The following is a 22,339-nucleotide window of genomic DNA, read 5'->3' on the forward strand; positions in this document are numbered from 1 at the left end:
GCTTTTTCGTTGTTTATCCTGAAACATGCAGGCTCTTCCCAACACTAAACAGTATGTGGCTTCCACTGATGACTGACAGCAACCTGATGGCTCAATTACAGGGCATTTTACCATTTTGACCATTAGCTGTGAAGTCTCAAATCCCCCAGACTTTTCCTGGAGGCCACCTCATCAGTAAATAGCTTTCCTTGAAAGGCAGCAGCAATGCAAGGGGAAACACATCATGCATCTGAAGACATTGTGATGATATTGGTTTTGTAAGTGCTAAAATTTATTACACAAGAGATGATGCCACAGCGAATAAGAGAGAAAAATTCTACACTGACTCTCTACTTTGCAATTCAGGACAACTAAGAGGTTTTGCTTCATTAAAGAAGGGAAAAAAATAGGAGACAACCCCAATGAATGAGGAAGTCTTGTCAAGCTTAAATGAACAATCAGTCCTTTGCAATGCTCATGGCTGTAGAAGGAACAATGAAAGATACCTGCTTCTGTACAATAAATTACTAAAACATCAGTTATAAACCTGCTGCATGGCATTGAAAATTAAACTCATTAAACATACAGGTAGCTTCATCCTGATGCAAATGGAAGACAGGCATGAGTGCTCTGCAGCAAACAACTCTGTGCACATCCCATCTTTGGGAAACATATTTACATGTACATCTCATATATTAACATATTTTAGTGCACCCTAGCCAGAGGGCAACCAGAAACAGTATTATTCTGTGAGAAGGACAGGAGATGGGCTGGCTTCTCCTCTCCATTGAGCGAATCCTGTATCCACCACCCATTAGTCTAGCATCCATACAAAGCAACTTTGCAAGGCCACGATTCCCTTTTCCAGACAGCCAGACACAGGACCCCAAACAAATGGTCTCCCATGATTGCTGGGTAGATTTGGTACCCAAGTTTACTGTGGGCCAAAAAAAGCAAGTGAGATCGCCATATTATCAAGCTATATTATGAGGTCATATTATGACTTCAAGGTAAAAAATTTCAGCCAAAGTGCCATTTACTGACCTCTTGCTCTCCCTTCCTTACTCCACCACAGCTCATGAAGGTTTGCAGCAACAGCACTGTTTGGGGTGGACCTTGACACCTTCACACTGACCAGGCACAATAGGCATGCTCAAGCTTCAGAAAGAGACCACCACTACAAAGTTATGGAGACTGCCATTACTGGTATCTTTGTTCAGAGCAAGGATGCCTTAAAAACAAACGCTATGGTCTCCCGTAGGAGGGAAGTCCGAGCAGGGCTTTCTCTTGCATTACCTGCTCTCAGTCTGTTGCAATTATCAGCACATCCATCCATATTTCTATAAGAAAAGAGGAAAAAAAAAAGGGTAAAGGTGGGTCTCCAGGAACACAGTGCAGGCCAATGGCCCTGCAAGGTGGGAAAGGTGGCTCTGAAGCTCCCAGAGGCTTCCATGGAGCAGGAAGTATCACCATGCACAAGTCCAACTGACACCCAAAAGAGGAGGCAACTGCCCAGGCAGGCAGGCAGACATCCAAGGTATTTTCCAAGAGAAACCCATCTGGAGCCTCCATAGAAGGGAGTGGTGCTGCATGGGGTGGCCTTGCAAATAGCAGCATGAGGGTGACAGAGAGGAGGAGGCAAGAGGAGACCAATGATTCTATTAAATAAGACTTTGTTTAATGACATCTGTGACTAAGGGTTGGAAAGATCTAAGGGAGCTACTGGGTGCACTTTGCCTCTCAAGAAGGTGGCTGCTGGATGCAGGGGCAACAAAGGGAAAAGGAGAGAGGACTTAGCAAAGCACCACATCTTTCTAACTCAGCTCATTTGGGGCTTGGCAAACTTTCCCTGTCACAAGCACTTAAGTTTTAATGCTTGCCAGGCAGGTAAATCTGGGGTCTTTCAACTCCCATCCTGGTGCAAACATACCTGGCCCTTTTGGAGAGCTTGGAGTTGCCTGGGAAAGCAACAATTTGCTGTCGGTAAAATGCATACAAGACTGCATGAGCTTATTACAGTCATTCCAGCAGAAATAAGTGGTATCTTTTAGAGTGCTTGCCAGAAGAAAATAGCAGTTCTGACCCAATTTCACACAGTTGGAATCAGCTGTGGGAGACTAATATACAATAAAAATAAAAAGACAAATGCCCATTTCCCCCATTTCCTCTCCTGATAACATGAATAAAGCTCTGTTTTGATATTTCATCCTTTCCAAAGGAGTCCAGTCAGATCAGTCCAAGTCATCTGTGCTCCGAGTCAGACTCCTCCAATCTTTACTTGATGAAATTTTTAATCATCCACCTTTGTCCTGTGCAGCTGCGAAGAATCAGATCAATGCCGGCCATTCCCCTGTTCTCCACTTCCAGGCATCGTCCCGTTCCCTTGTTCAGGATGGCACCATTCTACAATTAAAGGATATAGGCAAAATATGAAGAAAGTGAAAGACATGGGGTCACCTGTGAAGCAAGCCAGGCCTGTGTGGTGCCCAGGAGAGCAGCTGTGTCCTTGTGTATGGCTGGAAAGCTTACAGCACTTAGCTGGGTTGTAATGCCATTCCAACAATAAAATAATTCCTGAAATAATCAATATGAATTGAACGAGCAACCATTACCACTGACAACATGGATCCCTAACACGTCAGCGACTAAAGGACATTTGTAATGTTTAAACAGCGTGGCTGCACTCTGCCTTAGGAAGGTGTGACACGTCTGTAGAATGTGTATTATTTACACTCTGCTTTGGGACAAACATATTGATATCTCTCTTGCAGTGAGGGGCCCAGAACCATACACCAATTTCATCACAGATTATCTGTAAGAAACAGAAATCTGGAAGTCATTGGCAGGGCAGGTTACATACACCTGAGGGTAGCACAGAAAGGGAAACTTCTACTGAAATTGTCCTAAAATGCTGTCCCTGCCCCTGGTCCCTTTTAACCTTTTCTTTCTGCACTAGGACCTGGCACCCTCTGTGGCATGGGACCATTTCAGCTTTGTCCCACACTGACAAATGCCAAAGTGCCACAGCCCATAGTTTGGGAAGCAGAGGAGCAGCATCGATGGCAGATCCATAACAAACCTGTATGAAATTCCAGCGTTTATGGAGGCTGCTCTTGACCTTGTCGCAGTCGAGGAGCTGAGGGAAGCGGCTTTTCACGTTATCTACCAGGCAGCGGGTATCAGGTAGGAGAGTTGTGGTTCCGAGGGCACCGAGATGCAGGAATCCCTCCTTGGTGTAGCGTGCAAGCTGAGGGATACGGAAGGAGAGGAAGATAACCATTAGTCTCCTTGGAACATCATTAATAAGTGATAAAGGAAAGGACATTCTTGTACAGTCCCAGGAAAAGAGCAGTGAGGATGGTGCAGAACTGACAAGAGGAGAAAAATCAACTTTTTCCAGCCTTTTTTTGTTGTTGTTTTGGGAATTTGCTTTGCAGATGCAGGTGAGGAGCTGGGACACAGGAAATGGATAAGAATGACTCTGAGCCTTAAACCCATCACAGGGCAGACTCTTCCAGCCTCCTTTGGGCCTGAACACTCTGCATACTGGGGCAATGGATGATTTCCCCTGGTTTTCAGGGAGCCAGCTGGCTTGGTCTGTGAATGATGCGGCTTCTGGCATGCCCAGTGAGCCAGCCTTGATTTGGCCTGTGAATGAAGCTGCTGGTGTGACTGGCACAGCTACTCCAACAGCAGCAACACGAGTCAAAGAAGGGCAATATATAATTGGCCCCATTCCCCAAGGATGCGAGCCCAAATCTCCCCATGCTTTAGCCCTGAAGCAAAGGCTCAGGATCACAGCTATCCCCTGTAGTTTTCCCTGCATCCCACTGCCCTGTGCTCCCTGGGACCCAGCTCAGCTGCCAAGGAGATGCAGGCTGGGAGCATCGGGCAGAGCTGATGGCTCTCAGAGACGCTGGACAGTGGCACTGGGACAGTACTATGAAGGGCTCCTCCATTCCCAGGGTTTAAGGAATGCCACAGAAATATTCCCCTAAATATGCTTAAATTCAGGAGTGGAAGAGATGAATGACAGCGGCCTGCCTTTTCTAGTTCAGGAGAGATATACCCAGCTGCTTATTTAAACTATGAATCAAACCATTATCCAGCACACAATTAGGGAGTATTCAGCACATTAATTAACTGGGCATATCTGTGACCCAGATGCTTAAAAAGAGACAGTAAATCACACTGGGAGTTTGCATTATCTCAGTTAGAGTAATTAAACACTGAAAATGAAGTTAAAACAATGAAACAGGGTCTGACTCTGGCTAGTAATCACAGACACAGTTACGGTGCTTGGAGCTGATTTTGCCTCCCCTGCTGCTGGCTGTAGGTTTAGGTGTGCTGAATCCTCTGCCTAGGCCCCGTTGTGCCTGTCTTCCTCGAGGAAACTGCTGGTGGAGCTACACTTTTATTCAATGTGCTGTGTACTGAAGCAAGAGCTTTGCTTCTTTAAATCTCACAGAGGTTCACTTGCCAAAGGTATTCAGCCAGGAGAAGAGAAGGCTCAGGGGAGATGTTGTTAACAGTCTTTCAATACATAAAGGGGGCCTACGAGAAATCTGGAGAGGGACTTTTGACAAAGACAAGGGGGAATTACTTTAACCTGACAGAGGTCTCTTTAGTTTACAGCAATTTGCCCTCCAAATTGCTGTGCAGGTGTGGAAAGGAGCAGAGCCTGCAGAGCTTAAAGTCATATCCGTCACCAACTCCTCCTCTTACTGATTCACTGTCTCTCCCAGGCATGGGATACCTGACTGCAGGTCAAGGATCCCATCCACTTTCAAGCTCATGCTGGGCCGGGCTCCCAGCAAGGGCATGAGGCTGCAGCAACCTGGGAATGACCTCTTGGCATTCAGATGCAACTCATGTGAATTGGTATTGATCACCAACACAGAGGATGATGCCACTTGTCTTGCACAAAATAAGAGATATATAAATATAAGACAAAAATCCCCATGGCAGAAGAAATCACCCAGAGGTCCCAAATGGGCACTGCAAGTTATTCTCCTCATGTTCCTGAAGTGTTTCCTACCATGTACATAATCAGTGTGCTAGACACCTTCTTTTTTCATGATGTTTGGCAGCTTGCCTCCAGACAGTTGGTCTAATGCAACATGATCTCTGCTCTTACACATTACCACCTAATGTGGTGGGAAAAACAAGTAGAGCAAAAATCAGGTCTTTCCTGAGGAAGGGAGCGGGGCAGGGGCTGAAGGGAGACAACACGAGCTGAAAAACAAATGCAGGGCTTATGGAAAATGCATTAAGTGCATCTATTAGATGTGTCATCTACTGTGTATAACAGTCAGATAAATAAAGCCCTGAACACATGTCTGGACCTAACACACTGTTGATACTTGATCTACTCTGCCAGAGCAGCAGAGGCTCAGCAACAGCCGCTGCAGCCTTCAAGCCTGTCCAACCATCAAACCTGAGAGTGATTAATCTCAAAAAGTCCCATCTATTTTGCCAGTGCAAGCTTATTGCTCCTAAGCCATTTATGGATTTTTCTGGGCCTGACACTACAGAGGCAGCCTGGGGAGCGCAGCTTCAGCCTGGCAGCATTTTCTACCTGGCTTTGCCCAGTAAGAGAAGTGATGGGAAGCGCCTCCAACTCATCACCACGTAGTGCATTGACCAACATTTTTAAGAACAGTGGGCCTGTCCAAGTCCTTGAGCCGACATTAGAAACTGAATATACCACATGAAAGCTTTATAATATCAGTAAATTACACATATTGTTGTTAGAAAAACTTTCTCAGTGGTTGCAACATTGCATCAGTTCAACAACTGAGCATTACAAGCAAACTTGCCCGTTTCCAGGCAGCCAGCACAGCCCTGGACAATGATCTCTGTTTGGTGAATAAGATCATAGAATCATAGATTGGTTTGTGCTGGAAGGGTCCTTAAAGCTCATCCAGTTCCAACCCCCTGCCACAGGCAGGGACAACTTCCACTAGACCAGGTTGCCCCCAGCCAATATATCTGTCCTTTAAAGTGATTTGTCCTGCATCCCACTGCCTGATAAGCAAGTTTGCCAGCTCCAAAAAGCAGACCAAGCCAGGCATGACCTCAACAGTGAAGGATACAGCCAGACCGGCCAGAAAAAGACAAACATGGAGGTACCAGCCTGAGGAAACACCTGAAGGTGTTACCAGCCTGGCACAGTAAAGGGAAAGACCAAGAGAAAGGACCAGAGAAAACCAGTTTAAAAGTATTAACATTTTTATATATATGTATTAACATATAACCATTTAAAAGTAATTAATATTGATGAGGTCTTAAACCTCTTTATCAAGAGTAGCCAAAAGCCACATCCCCAGACAGAAACACTGATCCATACCCACAGCCTCTTACAAACAGATAAAACTGCATCTTGCAAAGGTTCAGGTACCACTTTGGGGAGCTACTTGGCCTTGAGGGGCCCCACAGCCCCTGCTGATGCTGTCAGAGCAGTGGGTGCACGGCCCCACATGTTCCCAGTGTATCACTTGGGCTCATCTCCCACCGTCAAACTTCCACCACCAATACATCTTCTTTAATTATTATTTCTGGCTGGCTGCATCTCAGGGATGAGAGGAAGTTAATTAGATGTCTTAGCACCTGGGAAATAAAAGCCTTGATGACCTTCATTGACTCTATTGGAAAATAATTTAGGGTTGTTTAGCTTCCTTTTTGCACTGAGCAGATCATCAATTAGTAACCGTAAGTAAAGCCAACAGTTTTTAACGCAATTTAATCCCATGTGCTATTTTGTCACCCTTGATATTGCCGTGTCCCCGATGTTCTCAGTATTGATGGTTTTGTTCTCAAGTTCTGATGCTTAAATGGCCAAAACATATTTTATCCTATAATTAAATGAAATGCTCTGCTGGGTGAACATTATCTTAAGTTTTATAGTATTATAGTGCTTTCTATCACCTTAATATATCACCATAGTTCTGTCACTCCAATGAGGTATTACTGTATTATTAGTGCAATAGATCATTAAGGCAAGGTGTTTTCATGATGTATTGCTTAAAGGATGAAGCCATCAGGAAGGAAAAAAAAACCACGAGCAGGCTCAATATAATTACAGGATAAAAGGATACTTCATCATGAAATCTGATACTGGTTTGACCTGGAAGTGAATGAACGCAGGGAAATGGAAAGCTACAGAGAAAACAAGAGAAAAAGAATTCCCTTCACTGATGGATGTTACAACAGAGGCCAAGATCTCATCTGAATTCAGCATTCTGTATGGGATTTATTGCACCTGTGTTGAGCTGAATGTTAACACACAGCTAGAGCCAATTAGCAGTCATCAGCAAAAGCTCAGGATATAATACAAGTTGCCCTCCCTTGAACGGGACACATCTTTCCCTACAGAGTAGGCCATTCCCCCTCTCTCCAAGTTGGACTGCTCACCCACAGATACAGGAGAATGGCATGGGAATGGACTTACAGAGTGAGGACTTCCAACAGGAAGTCATGGCATGGCAGGGACAGGATCCACGACACTGCTGTCCTTGTGCCAAATGGCAGCAGGGAGCCTACACCTCACCCTCACCCACCACAGCTGAGGAACTTGCTCCTTAATTGTGAAACGCATTTAAACACATATGTAATGGGCCACAGTATCACGGAAAGAAGAGGAGAGTTTAGGAAAATACATGAACATTGAGCACAGGCAACACTGTATGTGTTTTCAGATGCAACTCCTTGTGTGTTTTTTATATACACAGAATCATAAAATCATAGCCTGGTTTGGGCTGGAAGGGAACCCATTACCCCCTGTCTTACTGCTACCATCCCTGATGGAAGAGTCCTTCTCTCATCCTTTTAGGCTTCTCACAGATACTGGAAGGCTGCTGTGTATATACATATATATATATACACATGTATATATATACATATATAAAACAGTGAGTTATTTGAACAATGTGCTTACACTGCTTCTAATTATATTCCTAGCAATAACTCACAACACACAGCCCATTAATTAAACAGTAGCAGCAAAAGTCCCATTTCTTTCACGTGGTGCCCGTGCTTCTGCAAAAGGCTAATTTCAAAGCTTCTGCACTTACTGATAGCTTCTCTTAAAAGCATTGTCAAGGAGTTAAAATAATTGAAGGTATCACAAAACAAAGGAACTGCCAAGAACTGGCCCTCAGCTGGAGAGGGAAGGGACAACGTGGAGGTGGAAGACCAGGAAGAAAAATCAGTGCTGAGTTCGCACAACAGGCGAGCTGAAGGGAGCCAGCAGCACTGCAAGGTTTGACTTGAACATCAGGTAGGAAAAGAAAACATTGTTAAGTTTAATCACAAAAACAACTAAGGGAAAAATAAATAATCTGCTTTTAGCCATTCATCTTAAAGCCCAGGGTTAGCAGACAATGTCGGGCTAATTCAGTTTCTCATACTATAATGCACTTAGAGGTTCAAGTTTCTATCCAGAAAGTCCAAAAAATCAGTTTGTGCCATTTAAGAGAAAACCTGTGTGCATTTAAGCAACAGCTAGGTTATATTTAGCAGTGACTCCATCAGCCACGGTTGACTGATCTTTGTTTAAAGGCAACGATAAACCCAAGTGAGATTTGTGTCTACCTCAAAGGACTCCTGCAGCTGGCTCCTTGGCTCAGGTGGCTCCTGAAGTTTGCAGTTCAGGCTCAGATGAGCTTTGGAATTACTTAGTCCTGGTGAGCCTGCAAATCCCAGGGCGTCCATACTGCAAGAACAGGCTCTTTATGCATTCCCATCACTTGAACAATGCTGCTTTTTGTTTAGCTGAAAACAAACCTATGATCAATGAATTTAATCCTGTTTCCACCCATTGCTGCCACACACTGTGCAAACACAGCGACAGTAGTACCCATCATCTGCAACTTCCCTGCCTTGGCTAAATTTCCCATATAGATAGCTAGAGCATTTACATGGGAAATGCAAGCAAAAATCAGGAGATTTAAGTCAGGTACACACAACAAATCCTGATGTTAAAATACCCAGGGCCTCACTGGATAGAGCTAAAACACCAGAAAGAACAAGTGCTGCTACTCTGAGGCTTCAGAGAGGTCAGGCAGGGTTTTGGTAATGAAAGAAAATTTTAAGATCCCATTGTAATTCTTGTGCTACATTTTGTTCCAGGTCTGTGTTGATGGATCCAGCAGCATTCCCATGCTGCTTTCTTCTTAAAACATGGTAGGAGATAAAACTACACAAGAGGCTGAATTAGTCCATCATCAATAACTTTCAGGACCTGGCCCATCCACTAATCCTCTAAAAGAAGACAGAAAAAGCTCTGGTGATCTTACTGTGGCCTTTCAATGCCTAAAGGAGGCTAGCAAGAAATTTGGAGAGGGGCTTTTGCCAAGGGCCTATAGGGACAGGCCAAGGGGAATGGCTTGAACCTGCCAGAGGGGAGACTGAGATGAGCTCTTAGGCAGAAGCTCTTCCCTGTGAGGGTGCTGAGGTGCTGGCACAGGGTGCCCAGAGAAGCTGTGGCTGCCCCATCCCTGGCAGTGTTCAAGGCTAGGTTGGACACAGGGGCTTGGAGCAACCTGCCCTAGTGGAAGGTGTCTCTGCGAGTGGCAGGGGGCTGGAACTTGATGAGCTTTAAAAACCCTTCTAAACCAGTCTGTGATTCTATGAAGATATGAGATTTAGAATGAATCTTGGAATGATGATTCTTAATCTAGAATAAGATTAACATTAGAAGGTTCTGGTTTGCTCAAAAACTTCTGGAGAGGTAAAAGGAGTGCTAGAAAACTGCAGTAAATCCCAGCCAAGCTGAAATGGCTAATTGTCACCCGGTTAAAAAGCGCTGCTTGTTTTCTTTACCCAGTTGATACACTTTTACTCTGCTGGGTGAAAGAAAAAGGAAAGGTTTTAAATGCTCTGTTTGTGTATGCTCTGCTCTGATCTTTGGCTATTTGTCTTCAGCATTATTTACCCTGGTCTGGAAGACTTTTTCAAATGATGCTTTTACTTGCAACTCTGGCATGATTATGGTAATCCAGAAAATAGCTTCTCTAAGAGTAGCTGGGAAAATGCATCTTTGTATCTAAGGCATCTTTAAGAAGAAGGCTGGCCTTGTGAATTAGAGAGTGAAGGCAACAGACAAGCTGCACATCCATACTCTGTCCATGAAGCCTCTGCAGGGTACCTCCTGCTCTCACCACACATGATCCCAGCACATTAAATCCTTACCTGCGGTCCCCAGCCGTGGCACGGGTACAGTATTGCTGTGTGGTTCTCCTGGGGGCCCTGGTCAAGGCAGACATCTTTTGCCTTGTTGTTTCGAAGCTGTAAGAAATAAAAAGTGCAGTTATACAGCCCTATCTCTTTGGAGATGAGCAATAAACTGATGAGCAGCAATGGCTCCAGCTTCTCTGGCTATAGAAAGAATAGACAGTGCTACATCACTAGGCATAATAAGGCAGAGAAGGGTTTAGTGTGCCATATGTTTTCTTTAAATACAAGGCCTAATGATGACTGCTTTTATATAAAAATCACTGTTCAAAGGAGCCAACTTCCTAGAATACAGTTTTCTTCGTATTTGGTCATGTGTGGTGGTAACAAACACAGTTTTAGGTTGCCATCAGCCTGTTGCCAGGAGTCTGAAATCAGTGCAGAGTCACTTGTATTTCATCTAAATCTCAAAGTGCTCAAAAAGGCAGCAAGGAAAAAAATGTCCAGGGAGCACAAGGAGCCCCTTTGCATTGTCACAGGGATTCAGGAGGGGACACGGAGATGGCAAACCAGTTGTCAAGTACTGAAGGACACACTTCAGAGCAAGCATGGAATTGTTGGGTTCATGCTACAAAGGCTGAGTGCCCACTGAACCCCAGCCACCAGGCCTGTCAATGCAGAGCTGCCCCCTCTCCAGGCTCCCCATGTAGGGAAACTGCAGCAATGCCTCTGAAAATATGAAAATAATATGATTAATGATACAATAAATGCTCTGAAAATAGCACTTTTGGGGAAGTTTTAGCTTGCAGGGTTTAAGTTATTTTGATAATAAATCTGTCTTAAAATTAATGCCCATGTGGGGTGCCCAGGCTGTGCTTCAAGGAGCCTTCTCAAACTAACACTATTCCGTGAGACCTACTGCAACAGAGTACTATTAGTTCCCATAAATGCCTGGGTTTATATTCCCAGTACAGTCTCAAAGCCAACAGAGATTGAATTACGTCTCCTTATTTTATCTCATCCTTAAGCTGTTGTGACAATGCACTGTATCCTACAGAGAACTTGTAAGGAATTAGGCTCAGTTTAAGTCAAAAGGTTTTATAAGACGACTATGTATTAAAAATATACATACAGCTGCTTAATCCATGGAGTCAATGGGTAATATAGATAATTTTCTGTCAGTTCAGTAAATGAGGTATTAAAATATTTCACTGTATATGGTTTCCAAGCTCAGAAATAAATCCCCAAAATAGCTTTTTAGAAGGAACCGTGGAAAGACTTATACAAATTTATGTAACTATGCACAGAGAGCATGTGTTTGGAATCCCATTTCTCTCCTTTGAGGCTATTTCTCATCAGAGACTCACCAGCTGTAAATATTACCAGTCTGCTCTAAGGGTCTACTCAGCCGTAATTACCTCGCCATAAGCAATGGTGTTGTTGTATCTTCTCATTTCTGGGTAAACATGGTCCAGGTACCACTGGAAATTTTTACACTTCAAGCTCTTCCTCAATGCTTTTCTCTCAGAAACATCCCCAATGTCAATACCTGGATTCTGAAAAATAAAGACCCATCATGTCACTGAACGAGTAGTCTTAAAAAAAATATTAAAAAGGAGAGGATTTCACTGATGTTTGATATCATAGGTTCACAGAATGATTTTGGTTGGAAAAGACCTTAAGATCATCCAGTTCCAACCCCTGCCACTCGCAGGGACACCTTCCACTAGACCAGGTTGCTCCAAGCCCCTGTGTCCAACCTGGCCTTGAACACTGCCAGGGATGGGGCAGCCACAGCTTCTCTGGGCACCCTGTGCCAGCGCCTCAGCACCCTCACAGGGAAGAGCTTCTGCCTTAGATCTAACCTGAACTTCCCCTGTTCAAGTTTAAACCCATTCCCCCTCGTCCTGTCACTGCAGTCCCTGATGAAGAGTCCCTCTACACCATCCTTGTAGGTCCCCTTCAGATACTGGAAGCTGCTCTGAGGTCTCCACACAGCTTCTCCAGGCTGAACAACCTCAACTTTCTCAGCCTGTCTCCATAAAGGAGGTGCTCCAGCCCTCCCAAACAGAGGAGAAAAAGTTATGAAGGAAAAGTGCAGTACAACAGAGGTGAATCTTCAATATTGTCATGGATTCCCTTGGGCTTTGGATCCATTTGAGAAAGACTGAATCTGCCAACAGGCACAAGAACAAAGTACTTTTAAAAGAGCTCACCTCCTGTTCAGGTATTGACATACAGGACTCCCAGGAGAGCTCAGTGGGTAAATGCACATGAGGATTTAAAAGACTTCCACTCTGAATCCTGGAAATGCAAACCCCTGTCTGTGCTCTGACCACCAAAACCCTTCCCCTTACACACCTTTAAAAGGTATCAAATAAGGGGTAGAGAGAAATGTAAGATTCATATATAATAGAGGCAGATAGCTAAGAATAAAGGACAAAAATTACAGGGGAAGAGAAGTTGAGGCTGAACCTCAGAAAAACCTCTTGACAATTTGGACAATTGCCTGGTGAAATAGTCTCCCTGGAGACACAGAGGAACCCCACAGCTCAAGACGATTTAAAAGCAGACAAAGCTCTGGTATCTGTCCCCAGAGGAATAATCTCACAGAGCCAGGAGCAGGGGCTGAAGGGAGCTGCCCCTTTTAACCTTTTATTCCATTACAGAATCCAGGGAACTAATGCAGCAGTCAGGTGAAGGAAACCAAAGGCACATTGCAGCAGCCTCTTTTACTCCTTCCTACAGGTGTCTGGGTTCCAACTCTATTGTAGCTCCTATTCTTGTCTTTTAACATGATCATTAAATACAGCTGGGAAACCAATTTTCCATTACAACGCTTGTAATGATCTTCTAATGAATTATTCACTCTGCTTTAGAGAAGATACCAATTTAATGCACAACTCGTAGTTCACAGGTAAAAATAAAGATGATTCAGTGTAGACAGGGAGGACAGGCTGAAGTCTGAGTAGGCAAGGTGGGATGCAGGACCACAAACCAGTCAGGACCTGAAATACTCAGTGCAAGGGGTTTGGCTTGGTTTTGAATATAGCAGTATCACAAAATAATTCTGTGTATATCCATAAACCCCTGCACAATACCAACAGTCACAAAAGGCTTCTCTAAACTTAAATCTGGTCTATATAAGTATCTCAGACTGGTTTTAGTGTAACCCAGATGTGTTTTCCCAGCCCCAGCAACGGTTCGTGAGATGCTGCCTTTTCCAAGCCACACAGGACCTGTGTCTTCCCAGTGGATTTTAATCCCTTTCTGCCACCCTCCAAAGCTGTTTCTGAGCAAGAGCATGGTGCTTCACCTCTAAAAAGGAATCAACCGTAGGAACGGTGCTGGACCCATAACAATTTATGATCCCTGCCTATGGACATCTGGGACTTGCAACCTTTAAGATAGATGACTCAGTCCTGCAAGCAACTCTGAATGCTTGGAGTGGTGCCCCCCACAGCCAGTGCCCTCTTGCAGCTCAGTGGGTAAAAGGCATTTATTTCCATCTCTATTCATCTGTTTCTCAACAACAAACTAATCCTGGACTCCTCACCACCCCCACGACAACAAACCAGTAGCACAGGCAGCTCATCGACCCTTCAAAGATACCTGTTGTTCTCTAATGCAATACAATGCTGCCACTCCCATGGCTCTAAATGCCAGTAGCTCTCCCCAGATGCAACCTTTCTTCAGGAAGCAGCAGCTCATGCTTTTATGTTTTAATGCTTTTTAAAGTGCCCACAGCACAGCACTGCTGCAGCAGCATCAGGACCACAGCAGCTCGCTGCAGGGGTGTGACCTGCAAGGTGTATTTCATGTGTCTTTTCAGCACCAAAAGGGTGGTTCTAAATAACTGCTTACATGGGGTTTGGACACTCATGGCAATGGGTTTTCTTCACACTTGAATATTGCTGCCCAGCGCTCATGCTTAAGTACACTGCGAGTGGAGGGGGTATCAGGGTGCAAGGCACCCAGAATCCTCACCTTATCCATAACCTGGTGAGCGTTGCTGCCTCCCCCTCCCCAGTACCCATTTATTCAGTTCCAACCCCTTCCACTAGAGCAGGTTGCTCCAAGTCCCGTCCAACCTGGCCTTGAACACTGCCAAGAATGGGGCAGCCACAGCTTCTTGGGCAGCCTACAAACACAAGTCTTTAACCCAAGAAAGTTGGTTTGCACCCATTTGCATCTAGAGACATAGGTACAATGGCCATACCTCCAGCGGCAGGTTCCACGCGATGTACACGTGCCACTTGTAGTCATCCATCCACACCTCGGCCACCCGCAGCGCATTGCGCTTGGTGTAGAAACCAATGTTGTTGTTGTAGGGCTTCTTCTTGCGCTCGATGTGAGCCACCCTGGAGCAGGGCAGGACCTCCATGCTGCCACCACACAGCCACACCTGCAACACAACCACACAGCACCATCAGCAAGGGGCTCAGCAAAAGGTCACACAGACATTAACAAGAGATAGCTGGTGGGTTCGGAGGTTTCTATAATGTCCTGGTGAGCACAGAGCAACACAGCACCTTGCTGACAAGCAGAAACATGGCCATGTTTGGTCTTTGCTCAATGGCGAGACACAGAGAATTTAACATGTGTCAGCTTTAGAAGGATCCAGTCTATATCCAGCACATGGTATTAATGCATCATAGGACTGGGTGCTGAGTTTACAGTGATGTTGCTACTAAATAAAAAGGATTAGCGACTGGAATAGTTGAAACAATTGCAAGGTCTCCTCCTGCACAGGCAATGACTCAGTGAAACATATGGCAGGCACAGATTTCACCCACTTGAAACCATTTGTTCATTATTTTTTTTCACGTGCTGTTTAAAATTCCCATAAATCACAGTGTATGAGTTAATAAAATTTGAGATTTTTGAGATCTTCTTTTTATCACACAGAAAATGAGTTTTTGCAGGGAGATTTGCCATACCTGGGTTCTTTCCTCCCTCCCTGTCCTCACCGAGAAATTACTTATCTTAAATTAAAGATGCATATCCAGGACACCAGGCACTGGGCAATCATCACAAACACATATGCCAAACAGGCCAAATAATCCCACTTTTGCCTATTTTGCAGTCTGCTTTCCGTTATCATTTTGCAGTTGTTGTAACACCCATCATTTCTGGGATCTCTTCCAGGCTCATCACCTTTTATCCCATCTGTGTTCCCTAAATTTTACCAGCCCTGCTCAGCCTGCTCTCCCAGCAGCACCAGGAGCCTCCTGGACCTTATTGTCTACCCTTTTTCATCTCTAAGCAGTGGGTTTAGTGGGCACATGGACGTCCCAAGCTCAGGTGACACTGGCAAGGGGCAGTACATCAGGGAGACGTCTTCCCTTGGGGTAATCCTGCTACTTCTGCTGTTCTCACCCGGACTGCTGCAGAATACAGGAGCCTACATCAAAGAAACAGAGCCCTATTTTATTAGCTGGTGCATTAACATGGAGAAAAATTCCCAATTTCCTCCTGTTCTGCTGTTTGACCTTTCCAAACACCTTTAAATAAATTTCATGGCTCCAGAGTGAATTCAGGGCCCATTTCCAAGATGAGGGACATGTCCATCTGTCCTGGGTTTAGCAGTAGCAGTCATTTTTTCTCTTTCTTGGCTGTTTTCCCCTAAAAACAAGGCCTCCTGTCCAGCTGCAACCACGCTCACCTCTGGGAATCCCACAAGGTCTGCCTGAAGTCTTGCAACAGGTCACATGCTGGCAAAGCAAGTAAGAAGCTAACAAGGTAGTTCTAAAGAAAAATATATATGTATCTAAGGGAATATTCCTAAGGCAATAGTTTGGCAGTGTTTCTTGCCTGCTCAGTTCCTCAGTTTCTCAATGTTTTGGTGAATCAGGAGCATCGAGCTCTGCCCTTGGGTGCTCCCAAAGCTGCTGGGTTCAATCACAACTCTGAATAAAACTGCCAGTCCTGGAAGGTGCCCAGCACCATCTGGTTTTGAGTTTGGGGGTTTTGGTAGATTTTGTCCTGATTTGAGGTCAGAATAATTATTTTTAATGTGTAAAAAACATGATCTTATTAAAAATGTCATTTCCCAGCAAGCTTGCCTCTAGCAGCAAAAGCGCGCTATTGTCTTTAGTTAAATAAAACACATGGCTTTACACCTGACAGCTTTCCTACATTTCTGGTATATCTATGCAAACTATATTGAAATGCACATACTGTAATAACCTGAGAGAGAAAAAGCACAGGGCATTGTGCAAAGGGCACTGGCTAGATACGTATCATCAAGCCAGTTCCAGACAGCTCAATAAAAATCTAATTCGGAAAAGGCACTTATGCGAGATAAGGCCATCTCCTAAATAAAACCTAAATCACCATTATAAATAATAAAAATCTATTTTTACAAGGCATTTATAAACATTTCTGTTGGCAACAAAAGAGAGACCTATTACACTGGAAATGCCAAGTCACACCTGACATCACTGCCCTCAGTGTACAGAGGAGTAAATGATGGCCCCAGAAAGATGCTGCTGGCTCCCAGTTGGCCTGGCCAGGACTGTCTGTTCCTGCTGGCATCCAAAACTACATGTGAACAGGTCCACAGGGGCTGCAATCCCAAGGACATCCTCTACAGCCACAAAGCATGAGGTGTCGTTGCCCTACAAGGTCAGTGATGCTTTATCCTTGCATTAGCAATGACTGTGTAGCAGTGAATAGCCCAGGGAAAGGCCACAGACTTTGTTCTCTTTGTGCCAATGTGAGATGAGGTGCAAGACACCACAACCAAAAGGGCTCAGCAGACCTCCATCCTCCCAGTAAGGCTGGAAGTCATTGTCTTGCTGATGCCCCTATGTCCCAACCTGCAGCAACTTCATCCCTGTAGCACTCAGACCCTGAAGGCATAGGGTTCTTTGGGAAAATTCACTTATGTCCCTGCAGAGCAGCCATTTGTCTCACCAAAGAACTTTAACAAATAAATTACCTTCCTATTAAGTAGTTTTTTCATGTTCATGGCAAATAAATCTACAACCCCTTAAGGTACTCTGTTTAGTGCAACTAAAGGTACTCTATTTAGTGCAACTAAAGGTAATCTATTTAGTGCAACAGCATTAACAGGACAATCAGTCCAGCATGTTGTTTCTGCTAATTCCTTGAGAAATTACCCCTTAGTAGATGGGTAATCAAGAGCCAGCATAACATTAAGACCGATCAGAGCAATAAGGTGTTGTCAAATTCATTCATGTTTAGCCTATTTAACAAGTCAGAATCTTTTCTCTTGCTTCCTACAAAGGATGAAATCATGCTCACTTTGTTTTATAAAATATGCCTGCATGGCATGTAAAGGCATGTTTAAAGACTCAAGACAGAGTATGTAAGACAGCAGGTTAAATACAAAGAGCAAGACTCAAGTTTCTCCCTTGTTTTCTGACATTCAAATTTCAACATGACTATTAGCTTGCCATTCATCCACCCGTAAAGAGATGCAGAATTAAAAATAGAAGCATTTCCCTTCAGCAAATGACAGTGACTCAATAACTTCTCCATCAGTCTACACACAGGAATAATCAAACATACAGAAAAATGCTTGGACTTATGAATAATTGGTTAGTGCTAAATTCTAGGGAAGAAATCCCAGAGAAAAACGTGAGATAAATCCATCACCCAGAGATCTTTGATGTGCTTTTCACAAAGCTGGTGGGCAATGCACTTGCAATTATGGTCCAAGCAAAATGTGACTGTCTTACGAATTCAGCATGGAAAAGCAGTGATTCCTCTCAAGACATGAAATCACAGAATCCTAGAATCCCAAAATCATTAGGGTTGGAAGGGATGTCTGGAGGTCATCCAGCCCAACCCACAGCCGAGGCAGGGCCACCCACTGCAGGTTGCACAGGAACATCTCCAGGCAGGTTTGAATGTCTGCAGAGAGGAAGACTTCATGACCCCCCTGGGAAGCCTGTTCCAGACTTATTTGGATTGGACGGGACCTTAAAGCTTATCCAGTTCCAACCCCCTGCCATGGCCAGGGACACCTTCCACTAGACCAGATTGCTCCAAGCCCCATCCAACCTGGTCAACCTGCACAACTCTTGTGTATGTATACCTCCCAGCCAAGCCATCAGCATCTCCTCTGCCATCAGCCTTCAGGCCTCCATTTACAAAAGCAAAGTTGTGTTCACAATGCTGTTATGGAGCACTCTGCATATCTTAATTCTAAGGACATATCCTTCACCTGGCTCAGAGTCTGGGAGCAACCTGGATAACAGCAGTGACCAGGCCTGCTGGATGGGACCTTGAGAAAGGCAAGCAGGAGGATCCTGGCATTGCCTGGGGAAGTGCACATTCCCTGTGGTTACTGCACTCTTGGTAATGGAGAAAGAATGGCAGACTGCTCACAAAGCACAGTGTACTGATAGTCCCTTGTGCACGTAATAGAGAGAGCAAGAAAATCCCAGTTTCTCTTCACCAGCTCACTGCAGCAGCTGCAGAACCAATTTTCTAAGTGAAGAACAATTACTGTCTGTGATCCCTTTTGCCCTCAAAAATGTTCTGCAGCTATCAATTTGCTTTGCTCCTGTCTGCTAGAGCCAGCAATTACTCCAAAGGAGCATTATTTAAACAAAAGGGCTTTTGGCAATCTGCTCAGTGCCAGACAGGCAGAAAAGGGTGACCCAGAGGATATCCACCTCTCAGGATGGTGCTGCAAGCCTGTCTTGTGCTACCCCAGGCTCATGGCATCATCTATGCTCCCTCAATGAGCAGGGCTAGAAATACACCCCATACCTTAAGGTTTGTGGTGCCAGTGCTCCTAGTGCTTCACAAGTCTGGTTTGCTGTGAGGGAGCAATCCAGAGGATGTGTTTGGGTGCACTTGGGGCAAGCAGGAGGATGTTGCTGATCACTGGGTGCTGCTGCCTTATCCCAACCCGATCCTCTCCAGCAGGTCAGAGCAGCTTCTTATAGAATCATAGAATAGTTAGGGTTGGCTCTTCCAACCAACCAGATAGTTCTTCCTCTATGTCTCCCTCTGTTCACCTGATGGAGCAGGGTGAGCCTCAGGGCTCCCTCCCTTGGGTGCAGAGGCAGCAGCACTAACATCCAGCCAGCACTCACTGAGCAGCAAAAGGCACACAAAGGGGAAGGCATGGCCGCAGCTCGAGCAAAAGATGGGTGGAAAAATGAACTCTGATAATGGAAGTTTAATGCATCTATAATAAGAAATACTTGTTCCCCTCCCCAGCAAGCAGTGCTTGCTATGCCATGATGCCCACTGGCAGGGAAGCAGAAGAGAAAATTATTAACTTAAGGAGACTACTTTCATCAGAAAACACTGGCGCAGGGGCCGCTTCCCCTGGGATGGCAGAACCACTCGTACATCCCGCTTCTCTTCACGTGCCTGCAAGCCAGACCAGGGAATTGGGGCTCACCATCTGCTTTGTGCACAGATTAAAGAAAAAAGAAGAGTACTTCTGCGAGATAAGAGGCAAGACTGGGACTGGTCCCTTGCTCACTTCCACCTGGTGGAGAGCCAGGATGGAGTCCTGCCCCAGCACACCATCCTCTTCTCTCAAGCATTAGCATCTCCAGATGAGACACCATACTGTTGGTGCCCCTGTGCCACTGCCTTATATAATGCTGCGTTTCCTCCTCATCTCTGGGATATTATTAATAATAATAATAGTAGTAATAATAATAAGAATGAAAATGAAAATAAGAAGGGACAGTGACTATCTTGGGTCCTGGACTTGGTGTTCTAGCTGGAGCATGACATGAAATCTATGATGAACACTGACAGCTCCCATTAAGGGATCCTGACTTCAGTTGCTTAGAACTTTGCCAAATTTTAACTATTCAGACTGAAATAAACCCTAGAAGAGCTGGAGCCTGCCTGCAGTTAATGAAAAGAGACATCATGTCTAATGGTGTCAAGATGAGGCTGCGAGGTAAACTTTTAATCTCTGAATGCACTGTGACAGAAGGAAACAGGGGGGAAAAAAACCTGCTCCTAACTTTCATTATACAAACTTCAGGCTTTTTCAGCTGATAACTTTATTTCTAAGGCGATTAGCAAAACCATGCCTTAATTAGTAATAGATTTCCCATTTAACAGCTTTGCCTTATCATTGGCCCCCTTTCTTTCTTTTAAGAGTAACTTCCTAAGTTAAGGGAAAAACACAATTACCCAAGGCAGTGAAAATAAGGAATATATCAGAACAAAGACCTAAATAATAAAATTGAGAAGCGGCAAAAAAGGCACAGGAATAATAATTTCTCCCTATGCTCCCTCATATAGTTCTGAGAGACAGTATCTCCTCAAATTATTCCTTTTCTTAGAAGAAACAAGTACAGATACATTTCCAGCTATGCAGGCGAAGCAGCTTCTATCCCCTCTGCTCCCACTTTGGCCAGGCTCCATCCCACATCCCTGCAGGACACCATAGGAGGATGTCCCCGGTGCCAAGCTCGCACTGCAATGGCCCACTCCCCGAGAGGCCAGAGCAGCAAAGCAGTCAGGAATGGGATGACGAAGTCACTCCTGCAGACCTCTGTAATCCCTTGTGCCCAAAGCATGGTCTCTGCCACTCTTTGGTGGGGACAAGACTTGAGCAAGCAATGCCAACATGGGGCACTGCCCATTGTCCATGTCATCAACAAAGATGTTAAACAGTGCCAGCCCCAACAAGGACCCCTGAGGAACACCACTTGAACACTAGAAAGCCTGATGGGTTGGAACTTACACATATAACTTAGCAGTAGTACCTTCATGTTCCTGGCACATGGCTTGTGTAATGTGGCAGTGAGAGACGTGAACCACATGAAGCCTATTAAATCCAAATTCTGGTGATTAAACACCTCCACACCTTTAGGCAACCGTTGTTTATGGGTGACAATCATAAGCTGCACAACTCTCACACACAGCAAACTGGATAATGTTTTATATTTTTAGATATACTTACATATATATATATATATATATATATGTTCTATCATCCCTGAAGTGCTCCTTCAAGCTATTGTGACTGCACTATCTCATGTAACATCACAGCAAGAATTTCAGTATAAATGTTCAGCTGAATTACATGAAGGTAAGTTAGGAAACCACACACAGAGTGGGGGGAAAAAAGAAGGAATCAGCTCTCTTTGGGAACCTTTTATTTCCACCACAGTGGAATACAGTCTAAGTGATCTCTTCAGGTTGGACACAAGCACTCCTTGAAGAGAACTGCTTTTTAGTTTAGATATGTGGATTTTCACAGATCACATCAAGGGAGGACTGGTGGTGTGAGAATTTGTACTAGAGCAGTGAATGGACCACATTTGAGGCTATTTTGCTACAGATCTAGCAGTGTTCTATCTCTAGCCAAGACCACAACTAAAACAATCACACGGTGTTTCTAAGCACGAGCAGGGACAGACCCTCTGGTCCATCAATCTCAGAAAAAGGCAACACCTTGTGGGCATAGACAGTGTTTGTGCTGACTGACCCAACAGACACCATCTTCTTGGAAATCTCAACACAACTTCATCCTGAACAACTAATACATGATTTTGGAAGCCTCTATGAAATTTTGTTGCTAAACCTGTAGATTTCTTCTCTGTCATGAGGTTATGGAAAAAATTTCTGAGAGGATCAGAGCTAAGCACATCAGGCATCATATTCACATGCCATCTCCTTAAAATACGATTTCTGAATTGACTATTTCCTAACCCAACCATCTCAGGCCATGTCTATTCAAGCAGAGAATGGAAGTGAGAGGAGAGGGTAACACTACATTTAAAACAGTAACTTATTTTTCTTTTTTGGCATTCTTTTTCCGACATTTTATCCTCATGGATAATACCATTTTGGACAGGTTCCTCTCTATCTTGTGCCAGACCAGTAGCAGAATTGTCCAGATTGTGCAATGTCCAAATGTCTTTCCTTTCCTGCTGAGACGACTAAATTCACTCTTGTTATAATGGCCACTTAAAAATGCCAAATAGGAGTGGAACTCAGGTGCACAATTCACTCCACAAATCCTAACCTACAGTAATACTGGGTAATAGCCACAGTTTTCATCCTCTTAACTCAGCAAGGAACATAAATAGTTTAACATTTGACATATTGTAGATGTTAGAATAAAGAAAGCTTCACATCAATGCAAAGCAGTGATTTCTCTGTGCTGCCACAGTTCAAGAAGAGCAATACATACACACTGCAATTGTGTTTGCTCAAACTGCAGGCT

General features: G+C 44.4%; 1 protein-coding gene across 2 annotated transcripts in view; it reads right to left on the reverse strand.

The window, feature by feature from the left end:
- Positions 1-2,252: 2,252 nt before the first annotated feature.
- Positions 2,253-22,339, reverse strand: part of GALNT17 (polypeptide N-acetylgalactosaminyltransferase 17) — a 182,893-nt gene continuing 162,806 nt past the window's right edge. For both annotated transcript variants that reach the window (XM_061363645.1, XM_061363646.1), the window contains 5 exons: positions 14,372-14,557; positions 11,571-11,708; positions 10,171-10,266; positions 3,059-3,226; positions 2,253-2,382 (listed from right to left, as the gene is read on the reverse strand). In XM_061363645.1, the coding sequence (XP_061219629.1) occupies positions 2,254-2,382; positions 3,059-3,226; positions 10,171-10,266; positions 11,571-11,708; positions 14,372-14,557 (717 nt within the window). In that variant the 3' untranslated portion in view covers position 2,253. The remainder of the gene's footprint in view (positions 2,383-3,058; positions 3,227-10,170; positions 10,267-11,570; positions 11,709-14,371; positions 14,558-22,339) is intronic.

This window comes from Neopsephotus bourkii, unplaced genomic scaffold (assembly GCF_033783945.1).
Source record: "Neopsephotus bourkii isolate Nb327-2 ecotype Australia unplaced genomic scaffold, CSIRO-AGI_Nbou_v1 NB_1154, whole genome shotgun sequence".
Taxonomy (NCBI): Eukaryota; Metazoa; Chordata; class Aves; order Psittaciformes; family Psittacidae; genus Neopsephotus; species Neopsephotus bourkii.